General features: G+C 41.6%; 1 protein-coding gene across 8 annotated transcripts; it reads right to left on the bottom strand.

The window, feature by feature from the left end:
* Positions 1-912: 912 nt before the first annotated feature.
* Positions 913-27,439, bottom strand: LOC138623025 (lisH domain-containing protein ARMC9). 8 transcript variants are annotated; one of them, XM_069702262.1, is made up of 26 exons: positions 27,234-27,439; positions 26,799-26,967; positions 26,434-26,559; positions 26,016-26,186; positions 25,439-25,594; positions 25,200-25,292; positions 24,447-24,471; positions 23,808-23,965; positions 23,324-23,422; positions 22,648-22,683; positions 20,516-20,550; positions 20,313-20,424; positions 19,655-19,747; positions 17,819-17,909; positions 17,195-17,318; positions 16,804-16,943; positions 15,835-15,911; positions 15,217-15,291; positions 14,682-14,772; positions 14,426-14,478; positions 13,794-13,892; positions 12,099-12,214; positions 11,121-11,287; positions 10,422-10,527; positions 4,731-4,932; positions 913-2,064 (listed from the first exon to the last, which is right to left on the bottom strand). In XM_069702262.1, the coding sequence occupies exons 2-26, from the start codon at positions 26,928-26,930 to the stop codon at positions 2,017-2,019; spliced, it is 2,625 nt and encodes an 874-aa protein (XP_069558363.1). In that variant the 5' UTR covers positions 26,931-26,967; positions 27,234-27,439; the 3' UTR covers positions 913-2,016. The 8 variants fall into 8 exon arrangements, with proteins under 8 accessions (XP_069558363.1, XP_069558362.1, XP_069558365.1 ...); XM_069702261.1 differs by having other exon boundaries at positions 913-2,060; positions 27,234-27,438; XM_069702264.1 differs by having other exon boundaries at positions 913-2,060; positions 4,748-4,932; positions 27,234-27,438.

The raw sequence follows: 27,439 nt of genomic DNA, 5'->3' as shown, positions 1-27,439 counted from the left end.
GACGGAAAATTATAGACAAGTGCGTTGCGTACAGTGGCAAATATTCTGAAGAAGGTTAAGGTACGTGGGGCTGCAGTCAAAGTACCTGCAGGCAGCAACAAGAGGAAAGTAGACCTCTTGTCTGGATGATGTGAATGGGGGACAAAGAGTCAGAGAAACCTTCCGCAGAGATAACCAGTTGAATTCCAAAGTCAGATATCAAGTGCCAGATCGTTTTCTGACTGTCCTCCACGAAAGAAAATCCAAGAACTCCCACTAGGACAAAGAAAAACTAAAAATGAACCTGACAGGTGCACCAAGTCATCTCTTAGCAGTGATTTCCTCAGAAGGCTGTACAACAAAAACACATTTGATTCCGGGGTTCCGTTATTTTAGTCATTGCCGTTTTCATTTGTTTTATTTTAAATATTGACTCAAAAGAATGCTCGTTTCAAGTTATCTCAGCTCTGGTAATGGAGAAATGCGAGTCCACCCTGAATGCTTACATTCTCTTCAGACCTTTCCACGCCCATTTTACGATATATAAAAAAAAAAAAAATGCAGTTTCCAAAATCCTGACACCTGACCTCGCACATTTCAAACACAGAGCCATCACATGCACAGCACATTTCATATTAAGTGACACCAATCACCCAATCAATCGACACCTCGCATTACTTGCGTCTGGGCACCGATGAGACTTAAAAAATAGAGGAGGGCACGGAGAGGGAGACACCGCAGTATCCGGCACTAATTTGGGACAAGTTCCAAATAATAATATTCCGACTGTGGCAGTAAAACATGTCGGAGCACGTGATATATTATTCAAGATTCATCAGCAACCCAGCTGGGATGAAGTATGGAGCTACAAACTCTTCAAAACTGGGATATTCAGAAAATGTTGAGCAGATAACAGAGCGAGGAGGACAAAGGTGACATCTGGCACATTTATTTAAAACCACTTAAAAATCGATCAAAATGCACGACAACAAAAATGTAGCACTTAACATAAATATACATGACCACACCTGCCAACAGTGCAAATGTCATGCAATGCAAACGATGCAGATTTTAAAGACACTCACGCAGATTCAAGTTTTTCGTCAGATGTTGAGCGCATGGCAGTGTACATTAAACGTTATATGCTCTTAACATAAATCAAAAGCATGCACTAGTCATACCAGGACCTGTGCATTTCCTGGAGCGTCACTTAAAACAGGAGCAGCAGCTTTGATACGAGCTATGTGTCTGCAGTATATCTGAAGTACAGCTGCTACAATCATTTATTCATGCAGCCAGATATCATCCAACACGGTCAAAAATCAATACATACAGTACATTGTGAAATTTAGAAGATTATTGATTTTGTAGAATCAAGATGCGAACTTTGAGAATGAGCTTCTGTATTACTCATTTTAATATCTGCAGTTAGTTCACGGACACAGAATAGGCTGTAGTTTTGAATTCTAAATCTCCCTTTTTACATTTTGTTAAACCCTGACTGCCGGTGCACACGTATATTCAGGATTTATCCGCAACCAGAGTTTTCTCTGGGAATCGGTTTATCCCAACTGAGGAAAAGGAAAATGGCTGAGTTGGAGGGAAAGCAGAGAGAGAAGTGACGTAATATCCCTTCTTGGACGGAGTGAGAACACTTCCATCTTTTTTACACATACGTGTTGTTATGTGCCAAGTCTCACCTTGAGGAGAGGCTGCAGAAATATTCAGGGCTAAATGAGGCTACAGGGTGCACAGGGCTGCGGAGGGGGCTGGAGGTGTGTGTGTGTGGGGGGGGGGCAGTTGTGATTATTGTCTGACTTCATATCATGTTACAGAATTAGTCCGTGCTGAAGCCGAAGGAGAAGAAGAAAAAAAAAAGAAAAGAAAAAAAAGGCAGAACCACAATCCTACACATTGTTCTCCCCACTCCTGCTCCTCCTCTCGCCGCTGATCCTCGAGCATTTCCGTGGCCCTGACCCTCATCACAACCCGAGGGGATGATGTTACAGGAAGCCTGACGCTCCTGGGGAGATAGTGCTACCCCACGGTGACAGCTCCCTCTTCACCTCCTCTTCGACTGCCTGTCTGAAGATGGAGAGAGAGGAGGGAGGGAGGGAGGGAGGGAGGGAGGGAAGGAGGGAGGGGTGATGAAGAGGGTTTAGAGGAAAAGACAAGGTGGGGGATAATTATCAATAGTATGAAAACACAAGTTTCCCTCCACTCATGTTTTCCCATCAACACAACACTTTGCTTAGAATAAAATAATAATAATACAAAAAATATAAATAAAAAAGTCTAGTATGTTTTCTTCCCGCAAAAAAAAAAGTTCCGTTACCATGTTAAAGCTTCTTTAAAGAACATCTACCTCCTCTCCATCGTTGTATAATCCTGGGTCTATGAACATACAACCTCCTGGACACAATGTTTTCTATCAAGCTGAAAAGACTATTCTTACTGTTTGGGCACTGGAGACTTCAATCAAAGACTAAGAAAAGGAAAGAGTTCTTCCCGACTTATCAAAGGCGAAAAAAAAAAAAAAAAAAAAATCATGCTTCCTCATCGCAGTTATCACTGAGGTCTGCAGCGACCGTCCGAAGAGATACTGCTGCACTTCCTCCACCTTCTCTGGTTGCATGGCAACATAATGGGGCTCTGTCATCACACGAAGTCAGCGCGCCCGACCTGAGTTGGGGAGGATAATGCTGTAGTTTCCACCCTCTCAAACATGGCAGGTCAGCTGAGTGGGTGGCCTCGTCAGCAACACAAACACCTCCTATTTATCTCTCCTTTAGCCGGGGGAGCGTCTCTGTCAGTCCCAGCGGGTGTGTGTACCAAAAGTGGGCCTGAGGGGCTTCAGTGTGTGTGTGTGTGTGTGTGTGTGTGTGTGTGTGTGTGTGTGTGGTCCCCCCCCCCCCCCCTGCAGCAAACATTAGACATAGTCGCCATCGACTGGCAGCAGAAGCTACATACAAGTGAAATAAATAGATTCTACTACAAGCAGGAGGTAGCTGAGAACACGCCAATAAAAGCTCCGGAAGGTCACAGTAAATCTGTACTTAAGTTGTTTGCCGTGCCGTGTGTGTCCTGCTTATTGCCCTTTTAAGATGAACGATGATTAAGTGACTTCCTTCTGGGTCAATAGATGTCAGACACTTGCCAGACCCTAAAAGCACAACACACAGTCAGAGGAGGATGTGGCAGCTTTGAGTGACCATTAGACGCCGCTACGAGCATTGTGGCCGGACGTAGTCGCTCAGCCAATGCAATTAAAGTGCATGAGAGCATGGAGAGATGTTATCGTCCATCTAAGAGCACCAGGTCTTCTCTGCACTGACTCAACTTCTGTGTGCGACATGCGAAGTTGACAGGAAATATATATGGACCCCTGGTTGGGTTGGACAGCCTACACAATTAGCTTTTCCTATTTCTTTTTCGTAAAACGTATTTTTTTTTTTTTTTGCGAGATCAGATCAAATAAGATGAACTGACATCTGACATATTCCTTCGGTCTCAACAACAAAGACCTGTCCACTCCCCCAACTGAAGGACGTCCGGACCTGCCAAAAAAAGGGCGTGGGAGGGATGTCGATGTGGAGCTGAAGTGAAGATCTGAGTGAATGACCGAACCGAGTCGGTGAAAACGAGTCTAAAGTGCTGCTTTTTGTCACATGATAACCAAGTGTCATCACTGGCAGTAACACAAAACTAACAGCAGGTTTTGTTACAGACTTCTCGTCAAAACTGTTGAAATGCGTATGTGTTACTCAAGACGTGAGCTCGTAGAAACTGGAACACGATCTTTCGTCTTACAGTAAAATCCACTTTTCTTGTTGCGTTACGGTAAGTCTGCCGCTTTCCTGCTCGAGTGGACATTTATGGTAAAAACTCTATTTAAGACGCAGGAACGGGAAAGATGTAAAACGGGTCAGAAGGCAGAGACACAAAGAAGATGTTCAGGGTGAGATGATGGCGTGAACGCCCACACAAGCAGCGACACCACTGCAGCAGGTTATTGATACGGCACCTGTCATTCACTGTTCAACAGGCAGAGTTGAAGATTCTTGTTCTCTGTAGTAATGAATGCTTGCTTTCTGGGTAGTTTTTATTTTTTTTAATTGATTCTGTGTTTTTGACCTGTTTGCCCTTTGTGCAGTTTTTTTTTTTTTTTTTTAACATTATTGTTAAAATTTGAATTCTTGTTTTCCAATTTCAGGTCCGGCACATTGTAACTCTGGTTTTAAAAAGCACTTTAGAAATATAGTTCACTTACTTAATAACTATGTGGATAATACTACAATTCCACGAGCGTGGCTGCCTTATGGTAATCTTGCTTTTGGGAGACTCCTGCGCCATTTAAACGATAGTAATTTAATTCTTCAGGCATATAATGTACTGCATTAGCCAAAATTAGCCACTTCATTGTGGCTGTTTTCTGTGATTACTTTGCCAATGCAATTTCCAGATTTATTACATCACCATATTTTCGCACTCTCGATGCTTTGCGGGGTTTTTTTTTTTGTCATGTAAAGTTAAAACACATGCAGGAGAATGGGTCAGAGACCGAAACGGGTACAGAAAAGTTGCCGCTTAGTTCATCTTGAAGTACAACTGCTTCTGAACCAACTAGATTTCTCAGAGAGGCACTGAATCTCCAACTGACGGCTGGCTAATTTCCAAAGTGGCTGGCGGAGTCGATAAAGTAACCAGCCGGAGCCAAAATTTGCCGACACTGGCCGGTGTTGATTTCCCACCCGTAACGTAGGCTTACTTCCACTTCTCTCTCCTCCTGTGGAGCTGGCGGAGCCGGGCTGGTGGCTCTGCTGTGGCTCAGACCGTGAAAACTGGGGCGCCAGGATCGAGCCTCGACCCCGGTGAGCGCCGTTCTGGTTGGTCGCTGTGTCAGGTGTGCGGGGGATCCTGGGCCCGCTCGTAAATGCGTGGACATAATCATTGCTGAAGACGGGGAAAAGAAGAGGCAGAAAAAACACCACGAGTTATGCTTTGTTGCAGTCACAAAATATCTTGTATATCACTAACACTAAATGAGTCACAATAAACGCGACGGTACAGAAAGGTGCTGTGAAAACAGATAATCAAACAACATGTGAAGCAAGCGTATGAAGAATCTCAAAAATACCAGCACAACATAATGTTGCACTATCTTTTGTCTCTGTCATAGCACCCACCAATTTCAACATCACCACATCTTTGTAATATTTGGATGATATTATATTAGCATATTTAAGAGTACATATGTTCATGTTGCATACTATATATAAAATATAATATATCTCCTATACATTTTTAACTATATATTTTTTTATACATCTTTATCCTATACTGTATATATATATATATATCCGATATATACATTTGTATATACGGAATATGACTATTCAGTGACCATAGTGTGTGTGTGTGTGTGTGTATTTATTTATACTAAAATCTTTTTCTATTTTCTAAATTTGTTTTAAAGAATTCTTATTCTATTTGTAATGTATTGAAAAAAAAAAGAAGAAAAAAACGTGTACACATCTTTTCTACTTGTATTCTTAAGCTGCTGTCAGAATAATAAAGTATTGTCTTATCTTGGAAATAAAACTCGTAGCACAAACTTAAGTTCAACAGATGAACTGGGAACAGATCATTTGCAGCTTTTGTGTTCAGGCTCCTTCTGTGTCCTTTGTTATACACTTTACGACTACTATGGTCATGTGTCATGATGGTTGACTGTGGTTGGAGGGATCATTCAGAGAGAGATCACCTTTTTTTATCTGATAAGCTATTCAGTTGTCATGAGATACGACAGCCATGAAAGGATCTCGTTTCAAATAAAATCCTGGGGACAAGATCTACCTCGCTCCAGCCTCTTGCCCATGACATTTAATCGTATCTATAAAGGATGAACCTTTCCTGCTGAAAGTGTGCCACACTACTCGATTTATACTTTTGGAGATAGACACATTTCTATACGTGGTATCGAGTGTTACACAGATTATGTCACCGCAATTCAGCTACTTCCTCTCAGACTCTCACAGAACCACAGCTGAGAGATGTTCTGCTTTTCCTCTTTGTCCAACCTGCACACACTTAGTGTGTCTGTGGCAGCTTTGAAACACTAAAACAATAACAATTATTAATTTCCTAGGACTATCATCAGCATATGTGCGACTAAGTAAAAAGAAAACCTATTCACTGATTCTATTCAAACAGATTATTAATATGAGTATGTATTCACATTTCATAGTTGTGTCCTTTCGTGCAAATTATTAGGTTTCCCTTTTCCCATCTAATTTACAGCAGCTGATAAAGTAGTTTGCATTTATGGTGATACTGAAACCACACAGGTGACAATTTAGTCATGTCACTATGAGTATGACAGTCAAATGACCTACATCCTCATTTATAGCAACCCTATACCATACCAAATGAATGGATTTCATTATTGTGTCTGCTCAGGATAGTCATGCTAGATCCAACATCCCTGACATCATCTGCTATAAATGAGTACTACAAACCGCGTATTTCTGTGAACAAAGGTGGAGTCTGCTACGCTTGCACGCCATGCCGTGTGGAGCAGCAAAGTCAAAAAGGAAAATATGTTGCCCTCAGTGCCTAAAATCCTCCCCACAGAGTCAGATACTGCAGGAGGAGCAGAGGGAAAGGATGTCTCTAACACTGATGTCTGAATGGACAACAGCCCGACTGTCCCACAGCTGTTACCAAGCTATAAAAAAATAAATAAAAAAAAAAAGTTCATTGGTCTAAAAACAATTGCAAAAATATACATGTGCTCATCAAATTGCTGTGTTGCTATGATTACCTATTCACCTCAGTATGAAAGCCCATTTCATCTCAAAAGTCTTTCAAACCGGTGGTGAAACGAGGCTGCTGGAGTCCGACTCAGCCAGGCTGTATTGCGAAGGTGTTTTACGTTCCTGCTGGGGGGTGGGGTGGGGGTGGGGGGGGAGTAAGGAAGCTGGGGGTTGGGGGTTGAGGGGAGGGGGGGGGGGACTGAAGCAGTTTTCTGGGACTCATTACTGCCGGCGGGATTCAGGAGTCAAGTTCCTCTGGGATTTAAAGGAGAGCAGAAGCAGAGCAGGTTTGATTGAATGGCTCTCTTTGTGGCCGCTGCTCGTTTAAACGCATGTCACAGTCTCACAGACCAGCTTGGCAGTGCTGAGTCACCCATCGGTGTCCCAACAACCCTCCTGCCAACTCCACAGACACACACACACGCACATAGACACACACTTTTTTTTTTTTTTTTTTTTTTGACGAACTCTGACCGCCTGCCTTCTACAGATGTCTGACTCATTCACTACGATTTTTTTTTTTTTTTTTTTTACACTTAATCGTCATCATTTTGCATCAAAACCAGCGGCCGATAAGATGAACAATGGGCATTTCAATGTTTGGAAAATGTGATGATTGCATTGTTAGCATAACATTGTGGAAACACCATAAACACTTCTATTTCTTTCTTTTTTTTTTTTTTTATTGCTCTGTGAAATTTTGGAATACAGTCAACACAATTACACACCGAGAATTCTGACACTGAAATGAAATTGCAGACGGTAGCGCAGTAAAACGTAAACAGGAAGCTATTAAAACAAAGCTACATAGTCTGGGGGAAGATACATCGATTATTAGCTGTGTTGTATTAATGGCGTTTATCAATCTTTTTCTGTCAAATAAAAACGGGTCTAGAAAAGGGCACACTGGAAAGTACAGATGTGTGTTTAAAAAAAACAAAAAAAACAAACCTGTATAAACCTATAGTCCTAAAAGTGATCACACTAAAAGCTAAAGCATTTGGTAAGTGACCACAGGCAAGTTTGTTGGTTCAGATGGCCGGGGGGGCATGAGCCACCGGCGGAGCCCCTGTGGGGAAATGAGCCACCGGCTCTGTGGGGATAGCGCTGTGGGGATGAGGGATGGGGGGTGGGGGGGAGGAGGTGGAGGGTTATGGGGATCAGCTCATGGGTCTGGGAGAGTGCGAGACGGTCTGCAGCAGCTCAGCATTTAAACAGTGGAACTCCGATTGGGAAGACCTCACCAGGTACTGGATTATTTTTTTTTTTAAATTTATTGTATCTTATTTTTAAATTAAGTTAAAATTACATATTGTGTTTCATTTTTCTTCAAACAGCTTGTTTAAATGTGCTTATGTTATGCCTCTCATTATTCGTGAATGGATTGTGCAATAATTGGTAAAGTCATTTCATAGCAATGGTACAAGAATTTGCGTTTAGTGACCAGAGGGTAGCAAATCGCTGAGTCTGAGACCGAAGTGGAAAAAGCAATCGCTGCTTCGGATGCACTGGTAGCAACTTGTGATTGTGAAGCAGTTATACATGGATATTCAAATCCCGCAAAACACCAACAAGGACTTAATGAAACAGAGCAGGTCCCTGCTTTCAAGAAGTTTACACCGGGAAATGAGGGAGTTGTTTTGGTCCTCTGTATCATGTTGGCTGAGGCTGAGTGATGTGACTGACATCCCGAGCTGAACTCCAAGATTTGGTATCAGTGTCATCAAAGCATTTTTTAAACTGATTTCTTTGCTTCACGTCAACTGTCACAAACGGGGAGCACAATTTGTGGCAGCATGCTGAAGTGTACTCTGCATCGTGACATGTTCAGCTAACGTGCAATGCAGGAAAGTCGTGTCTTGTCTCTCTCATGGTTGTGGTGACTTAATGTGGATTACTTACAGTTTACGGTTGCAAAATGCTGTCACAATACAAAGCGACATACATCCATTACTGTCCATTTAAAATGTGAGTACAACTGTGAACATTTTAAACCTGATAACTGTTGAAATGTTTGCTGTTTCAGGTGTAAATCTCTGTGGTAAAGGTTTCAAGGTAAAATAAGAAAAGCTAGAGATGAAAGACTTGCGGGGAGTCCAGTGAAGCTGAACTGGAAAAAGGCTGGACAATTGAATAGCACTGTAGTTGCTAGCTCAATATGTTCCACTTGTGCTTTGACTGCTGTCATCAACTTGTTGACTTAGAAAGATCTGTGTGCTCTGTGGTTGAAGGCTGACTGTGTGACACGATACCTTAAATATTTGCTAGACAGCGCTTGCATGGACAGTGTTTGATTCTGGGCCGATGGATTAGTGAATCGGAGACTTGGATGGTTTAAGTTTTTAGTTACCTGTTGTCACTGCGGTGCTTAGAGCGGCAACTTCATTTCGACCGTATGAATCCATTCGCTCCGTATAAAGCCGACCCGAGTCCACTCCAGTCTCATTGGTTCGTTTTTAAAACTCTACCTCTGGGTCACGTGACCGGGGGAAGCGTGTAAGGGGGGGGCTAAGGTCAGCTAAGATCAAAGTGTCCTTCCTTCCTTCTTCCTTCCTCTCACCACGGTAATTAACTACTTTTTTTTATTACAATGCTTAATTCATTAAGATCTATGCATCATACAAATCCTTCCTCGCCTTCCCACGTTAATTACGCAGTTTATTACACGTTGTCAAATCACTAATGGATCAATGGATCATAAAAATACTTCCTTTCCCACGGTAATTAAATAGTTTATTACACATCATAAACCATTCATCAAAGTACACCTGTGAAGATCAAGGGGGGGGGGGGGGGGGGGCTGATTGGAGGACGTCACAAAAGGTGGCGGGGCTTAGGGATCATAAATCATTCAATCAAGTCACAAAACACTTTTTGACAGCCGGTGGGGCATACAGTATATCTCTCTCATACATGTGCCTTCATCTAACTCGTTTCAGCAAATGAAAACAGCTGCACCAGCCTGCGGTCACGACAGGCATCCTCTCCTCCTCAGAAGTCTCACCTGCCGCAGCATCAATACAGCAGCGGATCCCCGCTCCATACGGGCTTCTATACGTGCGCTGTATACGTAATGTTGCGCATCACCAGGAAGTAGCCAGAGCACTGACCTGCGATGCACTACTAATGTATTGTGTGAATTTGTAAGGTTGAAGAGCTTCCCTCCCCCGACGCCACTGCGCAGCCCTTCAGAGCAGGCGGTTGGCTGAGATGTGACGATCATCAGCTGGTCGGCTTCATCTGGGCCTTACGGACTGTAAAAGCTGCTCCGTGTGCTCTCTGTTTCCCTCAGCTGATACACTTTATATTCAAATGATAAAATGTACCAGTTAAATAAAATGTGTGGCCTGCACTCCTGAGCTTGACATTTCATTTGATTCATATTTCTGCATCCATACCCAACTCAACTTTCTGATTACTTTCAGTAATCCCTCTGTGACTGTGACAAACTGTGGCGTCTCAGACTGATCTCTCATCAATGTAATCAAATACAGCAACTCGATAAACTCATCGGGGAAACTCTTCCCACTAAGTTGGAGCTAGATTAGTGCAAACACACAGAGTCGCATTACGTGTGTGTGTGTATGTGTGTGTGTGTGTGTCGTGAACATTTGTGTGTAAGTTTACCTGGCAGAGTGTCCGTTGTGTTCCTCCTGGGAACGTCCTTTCCTGGCTCTACCTTCGTACGGCCCGTCCAACTCGGACTCCTGGGACAACCGCCCACACTCTGAGTCTGAATGTGTGTGTGTGTGTGTGTGTGTGTGTGTGTGTGTGTGTGCGTGCGTGTGTGTGTGTGTGTGTGCGTGCGCGTGACAGAGAGTGAAATAACAGTTTTATAGCACGAATTTTGAAAAAGTCTGGCTTTGAAATTTAAAGTCAAAACTTAAATACAACACAAACAAACAATGTACCAGTGCTGTTAAACAGTTACAAACACAAACACAACTAAACATTATTTTTTATGGAAAGCCAACATAGGCCGCTGGGCCTCTGGTGCTCATTTTGTTGAATCTTAATTTTTTTGTGACTTTTGAGGAAGTTGCTGCAACTTCCTTGTCTGGAAGGGCCTCGTGTTCTCTGTGGACACTGGGCGCGACTTCAAATGAATCCAATGCAAAACCAACTAAAGAGCAGCAGGTGGACGGGAAATTAAACTGTGCCACAAAAATGCATAGTATATGAGTAACCTGACAGCAAATATCGAATGAGCAGCCACAGCCGTTAGACACGGGTCAAAGACGCATTATTTTACTCTTTCAACTTTTGCTGCTGTTTATCTGTTGGTGAATTCTCTCTGACAGACATTAAAAAGGTGACTCAACCCACCGATGCTGTGACACAGGGAGTCAGCAGTGCTGGGGCGACTGCCGGAGCGTGTCGGGGGTCGGGAGTTGTATCTGGAAGGAGGCAGGCTTCTTTCACTCTTCTGTCTGCTCAGAGGGTATTCCCTGCCCCTGCTGCTCTCACCCCCCTGACTGCAGCCTCGATAATCCCTGCACACGACACAAAACACAAGACGTCTCATTAATTGGGATTTTTTTTTTTTTTTTTGTATTGGTAATCAAACTTAAAAACCATTATTATCTTGATAGTGATACTGACCTTTTTCCTGGTTATACAACACTCTCAAACTTTACATTTAAACTTGCTATATACATAAAGTTCAGGACTACCATTGTAGTTAGTTTATCATAAATCTACAGTATCAGTTACTTGTTGTGAGTTGATGCTCTTGTCTTTCCAGGGCCAGATCATGTGTAGGACACCTCCTAGCAGTCATATTCATTACTCTTAAATAATCCTCCTTCTGTTATCCCTGCTGTCTATCTTACAGTTTGTATTGACAATGGTCTACTTTCAGGACTAAGTGATTCTGGTTGCGGGCTACTCCTGCTGACTCATCCCTTTACAATTCAGAGTTTGCTTGGTGGCAAAATGTATTTAGAGCCATTCTTGCTTTGACCCACAGCACTAGTTTTAAAGGCAGTTGAAACTGCAATATCCATGTGGCTGAACAAAAGGGGGGCAGCCCAGTTATTGTAAAAAAAAAAATGACCCGCCGGTCTGACGACGAGCTGTTCGTGCTGCTGTAAACGGATCGGCGTCGAGAGAAAAGAGGCCAAAATTCAGGTGTCCTTACCTAAAAATGTATTTCTCTGGTAGTGTACAAAGTATTTGGAACATTTGTACAACTCAAGTACCCTTAGGCAAGAAAAGGAAAACATATCTTGCTCACTTGCGGTCGATATGACACCGAGACACAGAAGAGAAGAGTGTCCGTGTCAGAGTGAACTCCAATCTTACCCTGAGCTGACATTACGATGAGAGCCAGGCGTGACCGGACGTTGTAGAGGCTCGTCTGCACTTGATTGTGCCAGAGGGGTTTGTTTCCTCTTCACTTTTGCCATGTTGGTCATAATCTACAAAACCACATAACCACACAATCACACAACCACACAACACACACCCACACACACACCCACACCCACACACACACACACACACAGACACACATAGCACATTGACGGTAAAAAAAAAAAAGAGAGAAAGACAGACTGAATTTATACCGTAATGACTGACACATGTTGTTTCAGTCAGTGTGAAAGGACTGTCTCATGTTACCGCCGAGGTAACACACGTGGTTCATGGTTTACCCGCCGAGGTAACACGCAAGGTTCATGGTTTACTGAGGGTGAGTCCCCTTAATAAGCCACACGGTTCACGGAGAGCGAATCCCTCTAAGGGTAAGCCACGTGGTTCACGGAGGGCGAGACCTCCTAAGGCGAGTCCCCCTAAGGGTAAGCCACACAGGTTCGGGTTTGTACGTGCAGTCATACTAATACCAAACCAAAGGTCAACAACAATACAAAACAAAATAAAAAAAATACAAGTCCAAAAGTGACTTTTTTTTTTCAAATTTCAGACAACGTGATTACAATATGAGTATTACACAGCGGTGTTAGAGCAGTTGCCTCACAGTGAGAAGTAACTTGAGTCATGCATGTCAGTTCAGAAAAAGGTCATACTCGTACAAAATATTCAAAGAAAAGTCGTACTATAGCATGTCGTCCAAAAAGTGACCCAAAATTAATTTTTGACACACCAAGTTGATGTTTAAGGTCAAACGATGCTCCAAACCTCATGAAACTTGCGTCAGGCACCAACTTTCATGAGTTTTTGAAGATGTTAAAGCCGCCGCCAAAAAAAAGCCTTTTTATTTTTTTTTTTCAAAAGAAGAATAAGGAACAAGATCGAGAAAAAAAAATAAAACTGCAAGCGGGAATATGCCGACCCTCGCGTGCTGCACGTCGGGCAGCCGGCGGCCCCGACCCGCTGGATCCCCGACGTGAAGCTACGAGGGCCCGCATATCACTGCGTGCAGTTTTAATTATATTTCTAATTGCGGGAGACAAACGTCTGCGTTTGTAGATGCTGATAATCTTTCAAATTACTGGCACTGCAGAGTGAACATTATGTTTTAGGGAGGAGATTCCCTTTAATGTGAGGACCTGCTTCATGAAAACCACCACTTTTGTACGTCCTCTCCATGGTATGCTTAAAGGCGCGAGAAGGCAGAGATACAGTACGTGCTGTATCGTATTCAACCATCTGATGGACATGTTCTCTACGCTGGTGTTGAGAAGCACAATAAACATTAGCTCTTGGAGCTAACGTCCCTGTAGCATTCACGGTGCAAACATTTTTAGTTCCCCTTGTCTCAGGTATTGTTTCCCTTTGTTGCTGCATCTTGAACTACCTGGACTTGTATAGCAGACACAATAATCAAACTCCAACAATAAGTCCTGTGCAGTAGCTTGTCTTCTCCAGACTGACTGTATTAAAAAAAAAAAAAAAAAGAAGAAGAAAAAAAACTAGAAGCCATTCAATGAATATTTGATGCTTCCTGAATGGTGTAGGGGTGTGAACTTGGTGTCTGCTTAGCTATTTACAATATGTTTAAGTTGTGTATAGTGAGAATACTGTTAGAGTTGCTCTTACTCCCAGGTACTCAGTGGTGAGCAGACTCTCCCCAGACAGTTCCCTGTGCTGTGGTTGGAGAACTTCCTCTTTGTCAAGGTCCGGCTCCATTAAATCTTCCTGTCACAGGACAATAATACAAAAATTAGTCAGAAATTACACAACGTGCGATTGACATAAGGTATGATTGACTAAATCTGAACCATAATGTTCACAAAAGGCCGCCTTAGTGCCTGACTAGATTTGATGAAAGCATGCTTTGAAGTAACAAAGTCGACACGGCTGAAATATCGACCTCTGGCTTGTTTCTCTTCGAAAATAAAACATTGTTACATAAAAGACTCTTGGGATGTGCCGATTGCTGTGGCTTCAGTTACTCTGGTGGTCCGTAATCTGCTCAGATGTACTAAAAATGTTCACGTTAATCATGGATGTGAGTCTGCAAATCGGGTTAAACACTGGTACTGTGCTGAGCATCGATCCACAGGTTCCTGACAGGAGACCAGTGTAGCCTGCACTCTTGGGACTCACATTCAGAAATGGGCAACATATATCAGTTCACCATTATGGGCACGGTGAACAGATAGCAGCTACAAAAACAACAAAAAAACACCAAGTCGGACATCACATGCAATGATGTAAGGGGGCCTTACATCATTGTCATCCTCTTCCTCTTCATCGTCTGATTCTGGCCCCTCCCCCTCAGCTGGGTGACAAATGGCGTAAGGGTTAAAACGATGGTACATTTTCCCCAAACCCCAATGCTTTCGAAGAAAAGGAGTCATTAAGTGCCTTTTGAGTATCTAAAAACAGATAAATGCTATTGACACAAGGGAAACACCATGAAGCTTCATATTTATTGCTACTCAGTGTTTAACAATGTTCAACAGTAACTATGACTTCACTAACCTGAGTTTAGCTGTTTAATGATGAACTCTATCTGTCTGTTGAGGTCCGGGTTCTCCTCTTTACTGTAGCAGCAGAGAATCTCCTCCACACTCTGCACACACGGGTGAAATACATTCACACCAGGGTAAAGCTGACTGACAAACATACAGGGAATTTAGCCTCAAAATCAAAAATGATATGTTAAACATTGAAAGGAAGGAGACGCGATTGATATGTTTTTTTGGCTGAGGTCAAGAGTTCTCATTTTAAGACATGCTAGTAAAATTATTTGATCGGCTGTATTATAAGTGTGTTTTATGGCCTTAAAATAAAACAGCGATTGCAAAAGTGTGAGATATCTGTTGAAATGTGGGATATATTCAGGTCCATCCATGCTCTCCATCAGCTCCACATTCAGCAGAGTTTCTGTGTCTTACAAGTGAACACTTGCTGCTTCCCCTCAAACACTGGCTGACAGAAAGGAAGTCGAACGCAGACCAAAACACAAACTGTGTCTGTTTCCTCCAAGCAGGTGAAGACATTTCTGCTATCTCACCATCTCTTTGGCTTCCTGCCGCACGGAGGGAATACACAGGATACTGTAGAGGGCTCCGTTCACATATGGTCGAATCTGAGGAGAGCGAAGGGACACACATGACCACTGTCTTTATGATCTCGGGCTAAATGAAAAATGCTTGTTAAAAACATGCAGCAATACATAGAGGAAGAAAACCAGCATATAAACCAAAAAAAGAGGAACAGAAGATGTTCACAACATTGGATAAAAATGAGTGAGTCAGGGTTGTTCATGCTTTGCAGACATACACTCAACAGGTCAACCAGGAGAGAAGCTGTATTTATGTACAACTGTATTTATCTATTCATGTGGATGCTATTAATCAATGGATAATGGTGTGTGTCGTCCACTTTAGTGTTTGGATTTAAGTTTTGTGTTGAGAAGTGTTCATAAGTCTCTTTCGGATTTTTTGGTTCTCTGTATCTTGTATTAACATTTAATTCAGCACATTTATTGGTTTCTGAATGTTTACATATGTCCTCATACATAATGCTGTGTATGTATCCTTTCCAGCCTCTATGACTGTGTTCTGTGATCACTTTACTTGTGCCGTGCATGTAACATCTGTTCACATGTGCTGAAAGGCGTGCGCGTCACCTCGTGGTTCTCATGTCCGAGCAGGTCAGTCAAAACTTTGAGCACATGCTTGGCATTCTCTGCACACTTTCTTTTTCCTGTATGAAGACACACGCTTAAATTTAGCAACACAAAAGTATTTTCTGTGTGTGTGTGTCTGACAATCTGACATTTCAGTTTGGTTGACTATATCACTCTGATTTAAAAATGAATTATTCCAGCCTTTTTTGGGGATTTTATCTTCCATGTGAAAGAAAATACAACCATTGGAAAACCCAATGTGGGGCAGTATTTTACTGTGGAATCCGATATAAGCAGACTAAAGGTCGTCGGGAGGTCCTGAGAAAGCCGGAGTGAATCTTTGTTAATGCTGTACATTCAGTAAAAGGAGCTGACAAAGATACACTCTAGAAATGTCAGAGGAAATAATGCACAGCTCACTGATAAGCGCTGTTTTCAGAGGAAGTTGTAAAAGCTTCTGATTTTGCACTGAACGCAAACCCAAACAGTAATTGCCACCAGTCTACCCCTAATAAAATCATGCAACAGACAGACACAGAGTCCATGTGGCTTTAAAAGACATGGAATTGATTTATATGACATTGTGGGCTACTAATAAACTCAGATATCCTTGTATGAGTGACATTTCGGACTCCATCAGAGTTGAAACAGTTGCAATAGAACTCTTATTTAAATACATTGTATAATCCAATACACGTTTCGCTTAAACTGGAAACAAGAAGCGTTTGCTTGGTTTTGTGCAACAGTGACAAAGTCAACATTTCAGCGTCTTCTAAAAATCACAATTTAACATGTTACGTGGTATTTGTTTAACAGTGTAAATAACATAATTACAAAAAAACAACATTATTTTATGGGATGTATTTTTTTTTTTCTCCTCAAATTCAACGCTGTAACGCAAGAAAACATCCGGGAGGACCTTAAAGGGGAATTCTACAATTATTCAGCATCTACTCGCGCCTGTTTTACCTTTCGTTCGCAGACACAGGTTCATTAGCAGAGCAGCCGAGTACTCCAGGGTGTAGTCACTGAGGCAGTCTGAGTCCTGCAACTCATCCACCAGCCAGCCAATCAGACCGTCTTTAATCATGGCCGTCTGCTGGGTCCTCCTAAAAAAATATATAATGGTGAATGATTTAATTAGAAGCACGTGAGATTAAATTCCCTCTTGCAAAGGCAGTATCCTGTTGCCTTAAGACATTCCTCCTCCTCCTACTCCACGGAGGGCCATAATGAGGAGATGGCTGGTTGTTGACTGCGCAGACTTGTATGCAGTCTGTTTGATAAACATGCTATTTAGTCTTAACTTCATTTTATTGATCCAAGCTTTTAGAAGAACCCTGGTGATTTTACATTTTACCTGAGGCTGAGTTTCTGCAGTGCCACCAGCACATTTTCTCTGGTCACGGAGTCTTTTTCCTCCTTCCTGAGTGTCTCCGTCAGAAGTTTAAGAAGTATGGGAATTTGGGAGAGGTAAACCCGACCTGTAAGCATCAACACAACATGGCATAAAAGGACGTAGGGTTCTTAAAAGGACTCTCAGACATTTTAAAACCAACGTCCTAAACATCCGACATAAAATGCATCGGTATTAGTAAAGTTATAAGGAGTGCATTCAAAAATAAAAAGCCATAAATTTGCCAATTAGCTTCAGGTACCACTCTGAACTCTAGTGAGGACATTACAATACAACACAAGTATGAACTGTATCTCCATAACAAAACCAAAGGCTGATTGGACTCACGAGTAAAGGTTAAACCTGAGGCAGAAATAGCACAAATGTAATCTGTCTTTAAAACATTGCCTCTTCACTAACTGAACCTCCAAAGTACCCGGCATGCATCGTTAGCGGCTTCAATTCTGATTTGAGAGCCACTGAGGTCTTCCATCAGTCTGTGTTTCCGAGTGCATCCAATCAGACCGTGACTCATCTTTCAAAGAAATAATGATGCTTGACCACATCTAATGGCAGCTGAGAACTTACCCTCCGCAAGGGAAGCAAATGCATTGATGAGACGAGACGAGTATTGGCGGACAATCTGGTTCGCTGATCTTATTAAATGAAGCACGGTTTTCTAAGAAAAACACAAGATGTAGGGCAGCTTAAAATCATATCTAGGGCTTTCAGGTATGATTAGCAATATATTACTTTCAACAAAAAACACAACTTCTGGGCTCGCCATTATATATATTTCATTCATCTCACCTTTCGTCTTTAGGTATATATTTACTTGATTACTTACTGTTTTGTACTTCCAATAAGAACTTAATGTTGATCCTTAATTTTTAACCAAAAAAAAGGAAATAACTGGACAACTCATTTTTACTTCTCTGAATCCTGCTTCCTGGTTATTGTACCCTCTCATTTTTACAGTAAATAAAGGTATGACAAGCTGACCGACACCCTTGTGAAACTCACTTCTCCTCATTTATGCTTTTTGCCATTGTCAAAACACAGAACAATTATGTTTCTGATTTCAATACCAGAAACAGACACCTTTCCACTATTATTGTGTCTTGCTACTGTAAATGACAACAGCGTCATTTTGAGGTGGCTTGGAACACCGTGGCAACTACATGGACAAAAGAAAGCAACTGTAAGGGGAGGATCATTTACTCGCCTCTAAAAAGACTGTCTTTGACAGATCGCCTTCAGCTAAAGGCAAGGTGAAGGGAATGTGAAATAAAAAAAACAAAAAAAACAATACAATCTGTAAGAAAGCCTTTAGAAAGGGAGAAGTTTGGAAGATGATCTGAGATTCTTACTCTGGCCTTTGTTGAGTAAAAACAGGAAACTGCTCAAGAAAATACTTCTTAATCTGAGACTGGGAACATTTCATAAACTGCCTCCAGTCAGGTTAAAATGAAATGATTGTACTAAAGCCAATTATATACTTACATAGATAACGTCATGTGTGAGCTCAGATTAAATATTCAGACAATAAATTGAGTTACTCTAACGATATATGAATGAAGTATAGCATACATGTCCTGTCCATCTTTTCCAGTTTATTATAAATTCAGAATATGTCGATGACAAAAACATCATTAGTATCCACAATGTTTCAAAATGGTGGGAAGCTACTGTCAAGGTAATATAATGTCTCATTACTTTAGTGCTTGCTTGAGATAACTTTTTTTTTTTCCAGTGCTTCATTAAAATCAAATACTGCGCGGTGAGAAAAATAGTTCTTGTAAACATTTCCATTAAGATATTGGTAAACAAATAAAAAGAACTTGCCCTTGCCATCTACAGGAAATACCTCCAAAGTGTTCATTCTGAGCGTTCTGAGGCATGTTGACAGACAAGTGATATTAAATCACACAACAGCCAGATCTGAGCGAACATTCAAGTTAAAAGTCTTCTTTTTTGAAAAGATCCAAGTTAAAAGGGATAACATGAATTACGACATATCCCAAAATCAAATGGATGCCTACTTCAACGCCATGTCCACTTTAGCTCAGATTATGCTCTTCACCCACTTTCCAGAGTTTAGTCAATGGTGAGAAACAAACTTGTGTGCACCTTGCAGAGGTGCCAGTTCATCAGCTCAGACCTGCCTGGAATTAGAGCCCTGGGATTAATTACCGTCGGCAGTGTGGCCAGAGGACAAGGAGTTCTTTTTTTTTTTTTTTTTTACTTTGGCTCCAATGAGTGAATAAAATACAGGCTTGTCCAAACAAAGTCACTCATCACTAAACTGGTAATTCCAGTTCACATTATTATTAGACACATTGGGCTAAATCTACTTTAGTAGCTGCTTTTTAGTGTGAAAACAACACAATTAGATTATTATTAGAGTCAAAGCTGCAGTCTCACTGTTTTAGTCGTGTAGCGCTCCAGCAGGTCGTTGCTGATGTAGGCCTGAAGCACCGTGTCTCTCTGTTCACCGGGGAGTGAGCGAGTGAGTCTCTAAAAAAACCCATCAGAAACAGACAATACACACTTACAATATGAAAGGTATGCTACTTCCCTTCCGGTTCACAAACTGCTGTAATAATGAGACGCCCCAAAATAAAATCTCATTTTTAGTTCTCACCACAATGTTCTAATGAAAGAAGACTGCATGTTGTGTAAAATATGCATTTTTTTTTTTTTTAAAGTCAATGTTAACACCTAAACATACAGTGTGTTGTACATAAAATAAGCTGTATCAGGGGTACAGTTCAAGTAGATATTGTACTGTAGCACTCTTAAGACCTGCTAATTTAAGACGTGTAACGCACTGATATAATTTTGCTACATATATTCGGTTGTACTTAAACCAGCACTAAATAAAGGTCGGGTCACTTTAGCAGCAAATACAAGTCAAACGGGGATGAATTGTCGCTCTCTGAGAGTAAACAAATACAGCGATTGTACGAGTTAGAGGCAAAAAAAAAAAAAAAAAAAATATCATGAAGAAGTGCAGTTGTGTGAACGACAAACAAAATATGACCTGTGACACCAGAAAGGTCATATAGTCCTCTAATCTCACCCAGCGCAGTGCCTGAAGCAGCAGAGACCTGTGTCTGTCTGGAGCTTCCATCAGGTCCTTCTTAAGCTTCTCATAGTCTAATGAGGGCAGCATCGGCACCTCCTTAGGTCTCCTGGAGGTTCATACAAATGAGATGTCAGCAGTGTTTTACCAGGGCACTAAAAGATTAGTAGAAAAATGTCTCCTTCAAATTTAAAACTCACTGTGGCGCAATGGACGCTCGGAGCATGGAGGAGGCCTACAACAGAAAAACACAATCAAGAAAAGGAGGCAGTGAGGAGTTTATTTAAGAATATATTTATAACAATTTTACTTGGGGGGAAAAAAAAAAAAAAAGTCATGCAACTGTTCAAATGAATCCTTCAGTCTTTATCATTCTTAATGTCCAGTCCCCTTTCAAAGTAGTAATAGGGTCCCCGGGTTAGCTACTGTTTAAACAAGTCATTAGTGTGCTTTTGGACATGCAAACATCATGCTTGTGGTACATGCTAAACACTAGGACATACAGTATAGTGTTGTTTGGTAACATCATCCATGCAGTAAATGACAAATAGACTAAGAACCAGTAGCAGAAAAGGTGGGTTAGTATCGCTGCATGTGTTCCACCTCAGTGCACTTGTACTTTAGGCCTGGGTGGACTTATTTGAGACAAAGGGAGTCTTTTGAACAGAGGAATATGGTGTTGTGTATGTGTAGAGGGAGGGGGAAACAATTTTTTTTTTTTTTTTAACAACTGAAAAGGGTTGAAAAGGCTGTGAAATTCAATCTAAAAGCTGGGAGTTTGGACCTATAGCGGGGGCAGAATTGGGTCAGGGCAGTGATCCGAGTCGTCTGAGGTATCGGTTGGTCTGGTCACATTTTTGCTTTGGTGTGCAGTGGGTAACACGGAAGAAGAGAAGAACAGGGATACTTGTTGGATTCTTTCCCAAATTCCTTTCTCTCTAAACATTTGTTGCCCGGAGGAATGGCGAAGGACAGGGGGACATGTTACCTTGTGACATTTGACACCGGTGGGCTGGATTAAGAGTGACATGCAGCTAAGAATTAGCAGCCAACGTTGTCTATTATCAAGGAAGCCTGTCACATATGTGCCAATGCTGGGGTAGAAAAAAAGGGATTTCTCTGCAGCAATGGCTGAGGGATTTCAACTTTTTTATAAAAATTTCAAGGCCACATTTATTGTCTGATTTCAACTGGACACCGACACAAAGAAAGGCATTGACCGGAAATCTCTGACAATGTACGGTTTACATAAGCTTTACTCTTTTCTCCTCTTTAGCCTATCTTCCAATCATTTACTCCTTTACGACTCTGGGGAAAACTGAAGACCATTATTGTTCACGTTATTGTCTAACAAGGCGGCTCTACTCCCTGCTTTTATAAAAGTTTACCCCCCATGGAGAAAAATAAATAATAGGCGAGTAACAAAAGAAAATCAGTAAGAGTCTTCTCATTGTTATGAAGGCATGAAGAGTCGAATAATTATGGTCAATTATGGTGTTATACAATGACAATTGGAAAGTTTTTTGCCTGCGTGAGGACAAATATGGTACTGGCAAATATATTATCTAAATTAACAGGACTGTTGACTATTGTCCACCATAGTTATAGTAATAAACAGCTTAGATATTAACCAATCTTTAAATCCAAGGAGATTCTGACTGCGACTATTGCCAGCTTTTCTTCATACGACAGTTAAAGGCTTGACCTGACAATCCCTGATAATCGTCTTAATTAAAAATATAGGTTTATCCTGAGTGCCTGCAATTATAGATGTTAAGAAGCAACACGATCATACAAAATGTTCTGGCTGCATCTTTTCAAATGTCTGTAATTTAACTCTCCCTGTTTGATAACCTGAGCATGAGAGAAATTCTTTGACATTAAAGAGCCTTGTGTTGGCTATTCTTGTTCTGTCATGGCATCGGGCTAAATTCTTTCAAAATCTATCCCTAACAAAGGGGGAGAAAGCTGAAACTGGCCAGTAACTGTAAAAAAAAAGACAGAAGCCAATAAGGAGAGCTGAGAGAAGGAACAATGACTGTGGTCTTTGGGAACAAAGTGAATTAATGATGAGGTATAGCCTGAAAGGCGCTCTTTTTTGGCTTAATAAGGGGCAATTCTTACTACAAATTAAGTCGAACATCCTTTTAAACTAGGACAGTCTAGTAGGAACGAGAAAGAAAAGGGCAGAGTGAACAGGCTGAATACAAGGTCAGGCAGCTAGGTACATATATATTTGAAGGGAAGGGAAGACGTAAAGACACTGAGGCACAAGCAGGATGAGTGGGGACCTGAGTGATGACAAGTAGAGATGAAAACAGATGAAACTTACATAGCCATCATCATAGGGACTCATAGAGTAATACCCCTTTGTGGATAAAAAAAAAGCATCTCACACACACACACACACACACACGCAAAAACACAAACACAGGAAAAAGTTGTTCAGTTCAAAACAGAAAGAAATAAGATTTCGCAAGGTAAGAGTTCCACACACGATAAAGGCCACTGACAGCAAGCATGATCCTCAAGCTTTTTAGAGCTTCTGGAATATCTGTGTCACGCTGAAAATGATCAATCAAAGGAAAGTTTCTCAAATCACATCACAGGGATGTTTTTAATTAAAACATGATAACTAGAGTTGCATTTCAAACGTAGTTGATTTTGTGACATTGAAATTGTTAATTTCCCATGTTCGGGGTTGTGTCATGTGTATTTAACTTTTCAACACATGAGGGTGTATTAATGCCACACCCAGATCCGGTCACCTGCGGTTTTTCTCCCTGCGAGTGCAGTTCTCCGCATCGTCATTCCCCCGCTTGACATTTTTCCATGCTCTAACCGAAATGCTCTCTCCTCAGGGGCCTGGTGTTGTTATTCTTGTACGAGTGAGGTGTGAAGTAGAGAGAGAGAGAGAGAGAGAGAGAGAGAGAGAGAGAGAGAGAGAGAGAGAGAGAGAGAGAGAGAGAGAGAGAGACAGAGAGAGCGAGCTGTGTGCTGAGACTCACGGTGCCCGGCCTGGTGAAGTCAGTGCTCTGCACCACGCTCTGCCTCATCTGGCTGCTGAACAGGCGGACACACACACTCTGCAGGTACTCAGGGGAGATCTGCAAAAACACCAGCATGGCCCCTTGAGCTTTCAAATACTGTGTGTGGGGTTATCATTGTATGGCCATGTTGGGAAACAGCAGAACGTTATTGTGTGCAAGTAATAGAATTACTCCCGTTTTGAAACTACACCGTGAACTTGGAAAGGATTTCCGTTGGCGTGTATACCTGTGAACGTTGCACATGCACGGACCAGCCTCGTTTAAAGCCTCTCTGTGTGTGTGTGTGTGTGTGTGTGTGTGTGTGTGTGTGTGTGTGTGTGTGTGTGTGTGTGTGTGTGTGTGTGTGTGTCTCGTCTGCGCCCGTCCACTGTAAGTAGTTTGCGTCTGTAGCTTGTCTGTTAGAATGCGTGTTTGTTTGCCCCACGCAGTCAGCCTGATCTACCATTTTTCCGCTGATGGTGGCCTCCAACGAGTCGACCAGCTCAGCGGTGATTCCAATCAGGTTGTGGTAGTCGGCCTGCATCTTGTTGAACTTCCGCACGTAGCTGGTGATGCGTCGATCCGACTCAACCAGCTGGAGCTGTAGCTGCTGAATGGCCTCTGTGCAGCCATGGAAGCACACACAGACAAGGTTGCAGAAACAAACATTGACTTCATGTGCACCATTCGGCTCAAATGTTTGTCATGACATGAAAATTCACATTCGAAAAAAAAAATGAATGGATTGATGTTTATGATCATATTAAAAAATATTTACCCCCCCCTAAGTTTGTGGATCAGTATTTTAGCTGTTGACTGTATCTGTAAGCGATAATTAAGCAATAACCGTTATCAACCTCCATTTGCAACCATTTAACACACTAACAGAACATATCTGCAGGGCATATCTTTGCTGTTAAGATGTAGAATGATATTTCTATATCATTTGTGTTTTTGGCTAGAAAAATAAGTCTTTTCTTCATCTAGAATATTTGTCCACCTCTGATGAGCGATAAGCAGGTTTGGTCTTAAGATTTCAGCGAATTGGAGGCATTTGTTCCTTTTAAAGATGATGGATTGATAAATGAAAGGGAATATTTACCCTTAGTACTCCTTCCGCTTTCCTTCTGCATGACACATGTTAAAGAATGCCTACTTGACCTCAAATCAAACATCTCTACTGTATTTGTTCTCTTATTCAATGGTTCCTTTCAGAGTTTATACATGCATTGAAAGAGAAGAGATGTTATCTTCTTTACGCAAGACAAACAAAATATGTTATAAATCCTGTTTGAAGAGTGCAAACTCATCACAGATTTTTATTCAGGATTTACTTAGTATGTTGAATTTTGTGGGATGAAATGTTGACATAGTGCATAGACTCAGTATTGTTGGTTTTAAGGGAGGGATACATATATCACACTAAAGTCCTATTTTGCCAGATCCTATATGTGGCAAACATTGCTGTCATCTGGTGTGCCTACATGAACTCAAGTAAATGAGTCTTAAATGTCATGGAAGTATTTGGGAATGGCCACTCGTCCGAGAGATAATTCTCACGTGTAAGTGCTGCTTGTTACAGGGTGTGTACATTGAAATATAATGCATTTTTAGATAGACTTCCCTTGTTTTGTACACACAGGACTCATTTTGTGAGCCCTTAAGATAATAGTTAATGCATTAATCAGTATTCTTTTGTTGTTGGCCAGTAAGAATGGAGTTTAGTTTCATGAAAAATGAAAGGTAATCGACCAAGTTTCCAGTAAACACAATAAATCTTGTCGTCCTTCACTTCTTCTATTCTGTCGGCGTTTCCTCAGAAAGGACTTTTGAATGAGGCACAGTAAAAGGATACATATAAATTCAACAGCCTTGGGCTGTGGGACAGCTTTAGTGCCACTGACAGGAACTGTTCCAGCTTCCCCTTCAACCGTGGTATCCAGGAATCCTGAATACACAGAATGCATTAAGGAGAATATTGATATCAGTAAGAAAAATATGGAAACATAGTTGCATTCATTCTTAAGGTGGCACTGGGTTATATCTTTGCATATGTAATAACTAGACGTTAATGCTCTGTAACTATCTAAGCACCTGGAAAAGATCTTTGAAGGAAGGGTGGACGGTGGGGCTGGGAACGAAAGGCAGAGCGTAGTAAGGCAGAAACTCTGTGGTCTGGCTCAGTGCTGCTCCACGAGTTTCCAGGTACTGCTTGAAGTAGGAAATCCTCTGCTCAAACTCAGCCCGGTCCTGGAGGCACATTTGGGGTTTCCAGTGAACTTACTTATTTCAAGTCAATAACAAAAATATCACCAAAGCTGACTGTCGAATTTAAAAACACATGAATTCTCTTCACTCAGATGATCGTACCTCTTGTCCTGCTACCACCTCCAAAAACTAAAGGAGGTGCTGCTTTTATTTGAATAACTTTACATCCATTTAAATGTGTCAACTCAAACGGCAATGACCTTCACAGGGACTGATATCTTAAAACTCTTGAGATTAGAAGTGATTCTTTGCATATTGCAACAACGTCACTGATAGCCCTGAGAGCAAAAAGCCTGTGGCACAGCCTGGTGGACACACTGAAAAACAGCACGTTGTAATATTTTTGGGCAGAACTGATGGGGGCTCTCTTTTATAAAAAGGAAGAAAACTTGGATCTACGTACGTGTCTGCCAGGGTGCCTCCTCAGCGGGTAGATGGTAAAGTGGATGTGAAGGTAGAACTCCAGGCTCAGGGCCTCAGCGTCTATGTTTTTCACCTCGGATGGAATATTCTCTGTCCACAGTTCAAAGAACACCTTGTGGTCTCCATCATCAAAAGAGCTCAGGAGGTCTTTCTACAAAAATCACATTTAAAGATGAGTGGGCTCAGGAAAAACAAAGCCCATCATAAAGCAAGTTGACGAGTTGCACAATCTAAAACTTAACATTTTTTTTTTTAATTTTTTTTTATAGAAACTATTTCTCAGGTTGCATTAACAGCATCTTAATTAGCATTATTTGGGGAAAAAAATAAATAAATCCTTTCCACTTTCCACCAATCCTCCCGTCCATCACCAGTCACCAGGTTTAATGATCATTTACCTCAATGACACGAGTCTTTGAGTCTCTGTGAGCACTTCCTCGAGGTTTCGAGACGAGCCTGCCTTTGTTTTTGCATTCCTTGTCAAAACTGTGAACAGTTTCTTCGAATTCCTCAAACTTAAGATACTACAAAAGACAGAAACACCCAGAAAAGGGACATTAACTCCACCTTAACCACATAAAGAAGCTGTGTTTGAAGTCATCCGGATTAAACAAAGCTGCACAACTCATCTCTCGATAACCGTGTCACGTCCAATCATCGTGTATTGGGTGCATTTTTTATTTTTTTTATTATTTTTTTTAATAAGGTTCACTCCGATGTGAGTGTCCTGCGTGTGTATTTTCTGAATTTTAAATGCGTTTACCTCCTTGATCATCGCAAGAAGATCGGCCTCAGTCGCCAAGATGTCGCCCATCTTGGCTGCCTCCCTGGAACTCATGAGAGCCCCAAAAATGTTCAAACCACCTACTTGACAAACAAAGACTTCTGCTCTCATTCAACGAGGTCTGTGCCTCCGAGGAGCATCCTGCAGCCTGCGAGGATGAAGACACCACATGGGACAATAACTTGGCCACGTGAGTATCAGCTTCAGTGAGCAAAACAGATCAACGATTCAGGTCAAATTAATCTACGTTTTAGTTTTTTTTTAGTTATAAAGCTGAAATAAACAATCTTCAGCTGCAAAAAAAAATATTCAGCAACAGAATCACTATCGGCGATATTGTAATGAGCTGTTACTCGCTTATAAGCTGGCTAATCAGTTAAAGACGTTAAGAGACGACACGATGCTCACCCTTACCTCATCCGCGCGTCATTTGCTTGGTTCGTACAGGCTAATACACCTTTCGACGTGATCATGTGCAGCTGAAACTTATAAAACTCTTTTCTCGGCAGTCCTTCCAGTCTTCATTTGAGCTATATCGGTGAGCTAGCCTTTAGCTAGCAACCGTACACAGACAGGACGCTAAAAACACCTAGCAACCAAGTAGCTGGTGAAATCCAGGC

This window comes from Brachyistius frenatus, unplaced genomic scaffold (assembly GCF_029030835.1).
Source record: "Brachyistius frenatus isolate BFR_SWC_R1_liver_20210118 unplaced genomic scaffold, ASM2903083v1 Contig_41, whole genome shotgun sequence".
Classification (NCBI taxonomy): domain Eukaryota; kingdom Metazoa; phylum Chordata; class Actinopteri; family Embiotocidae; genus Brachyistius; species Brachyistius frenatus.
This window is presented reverse-complemented; position numbering and strand designations above follow the sequence as displayed.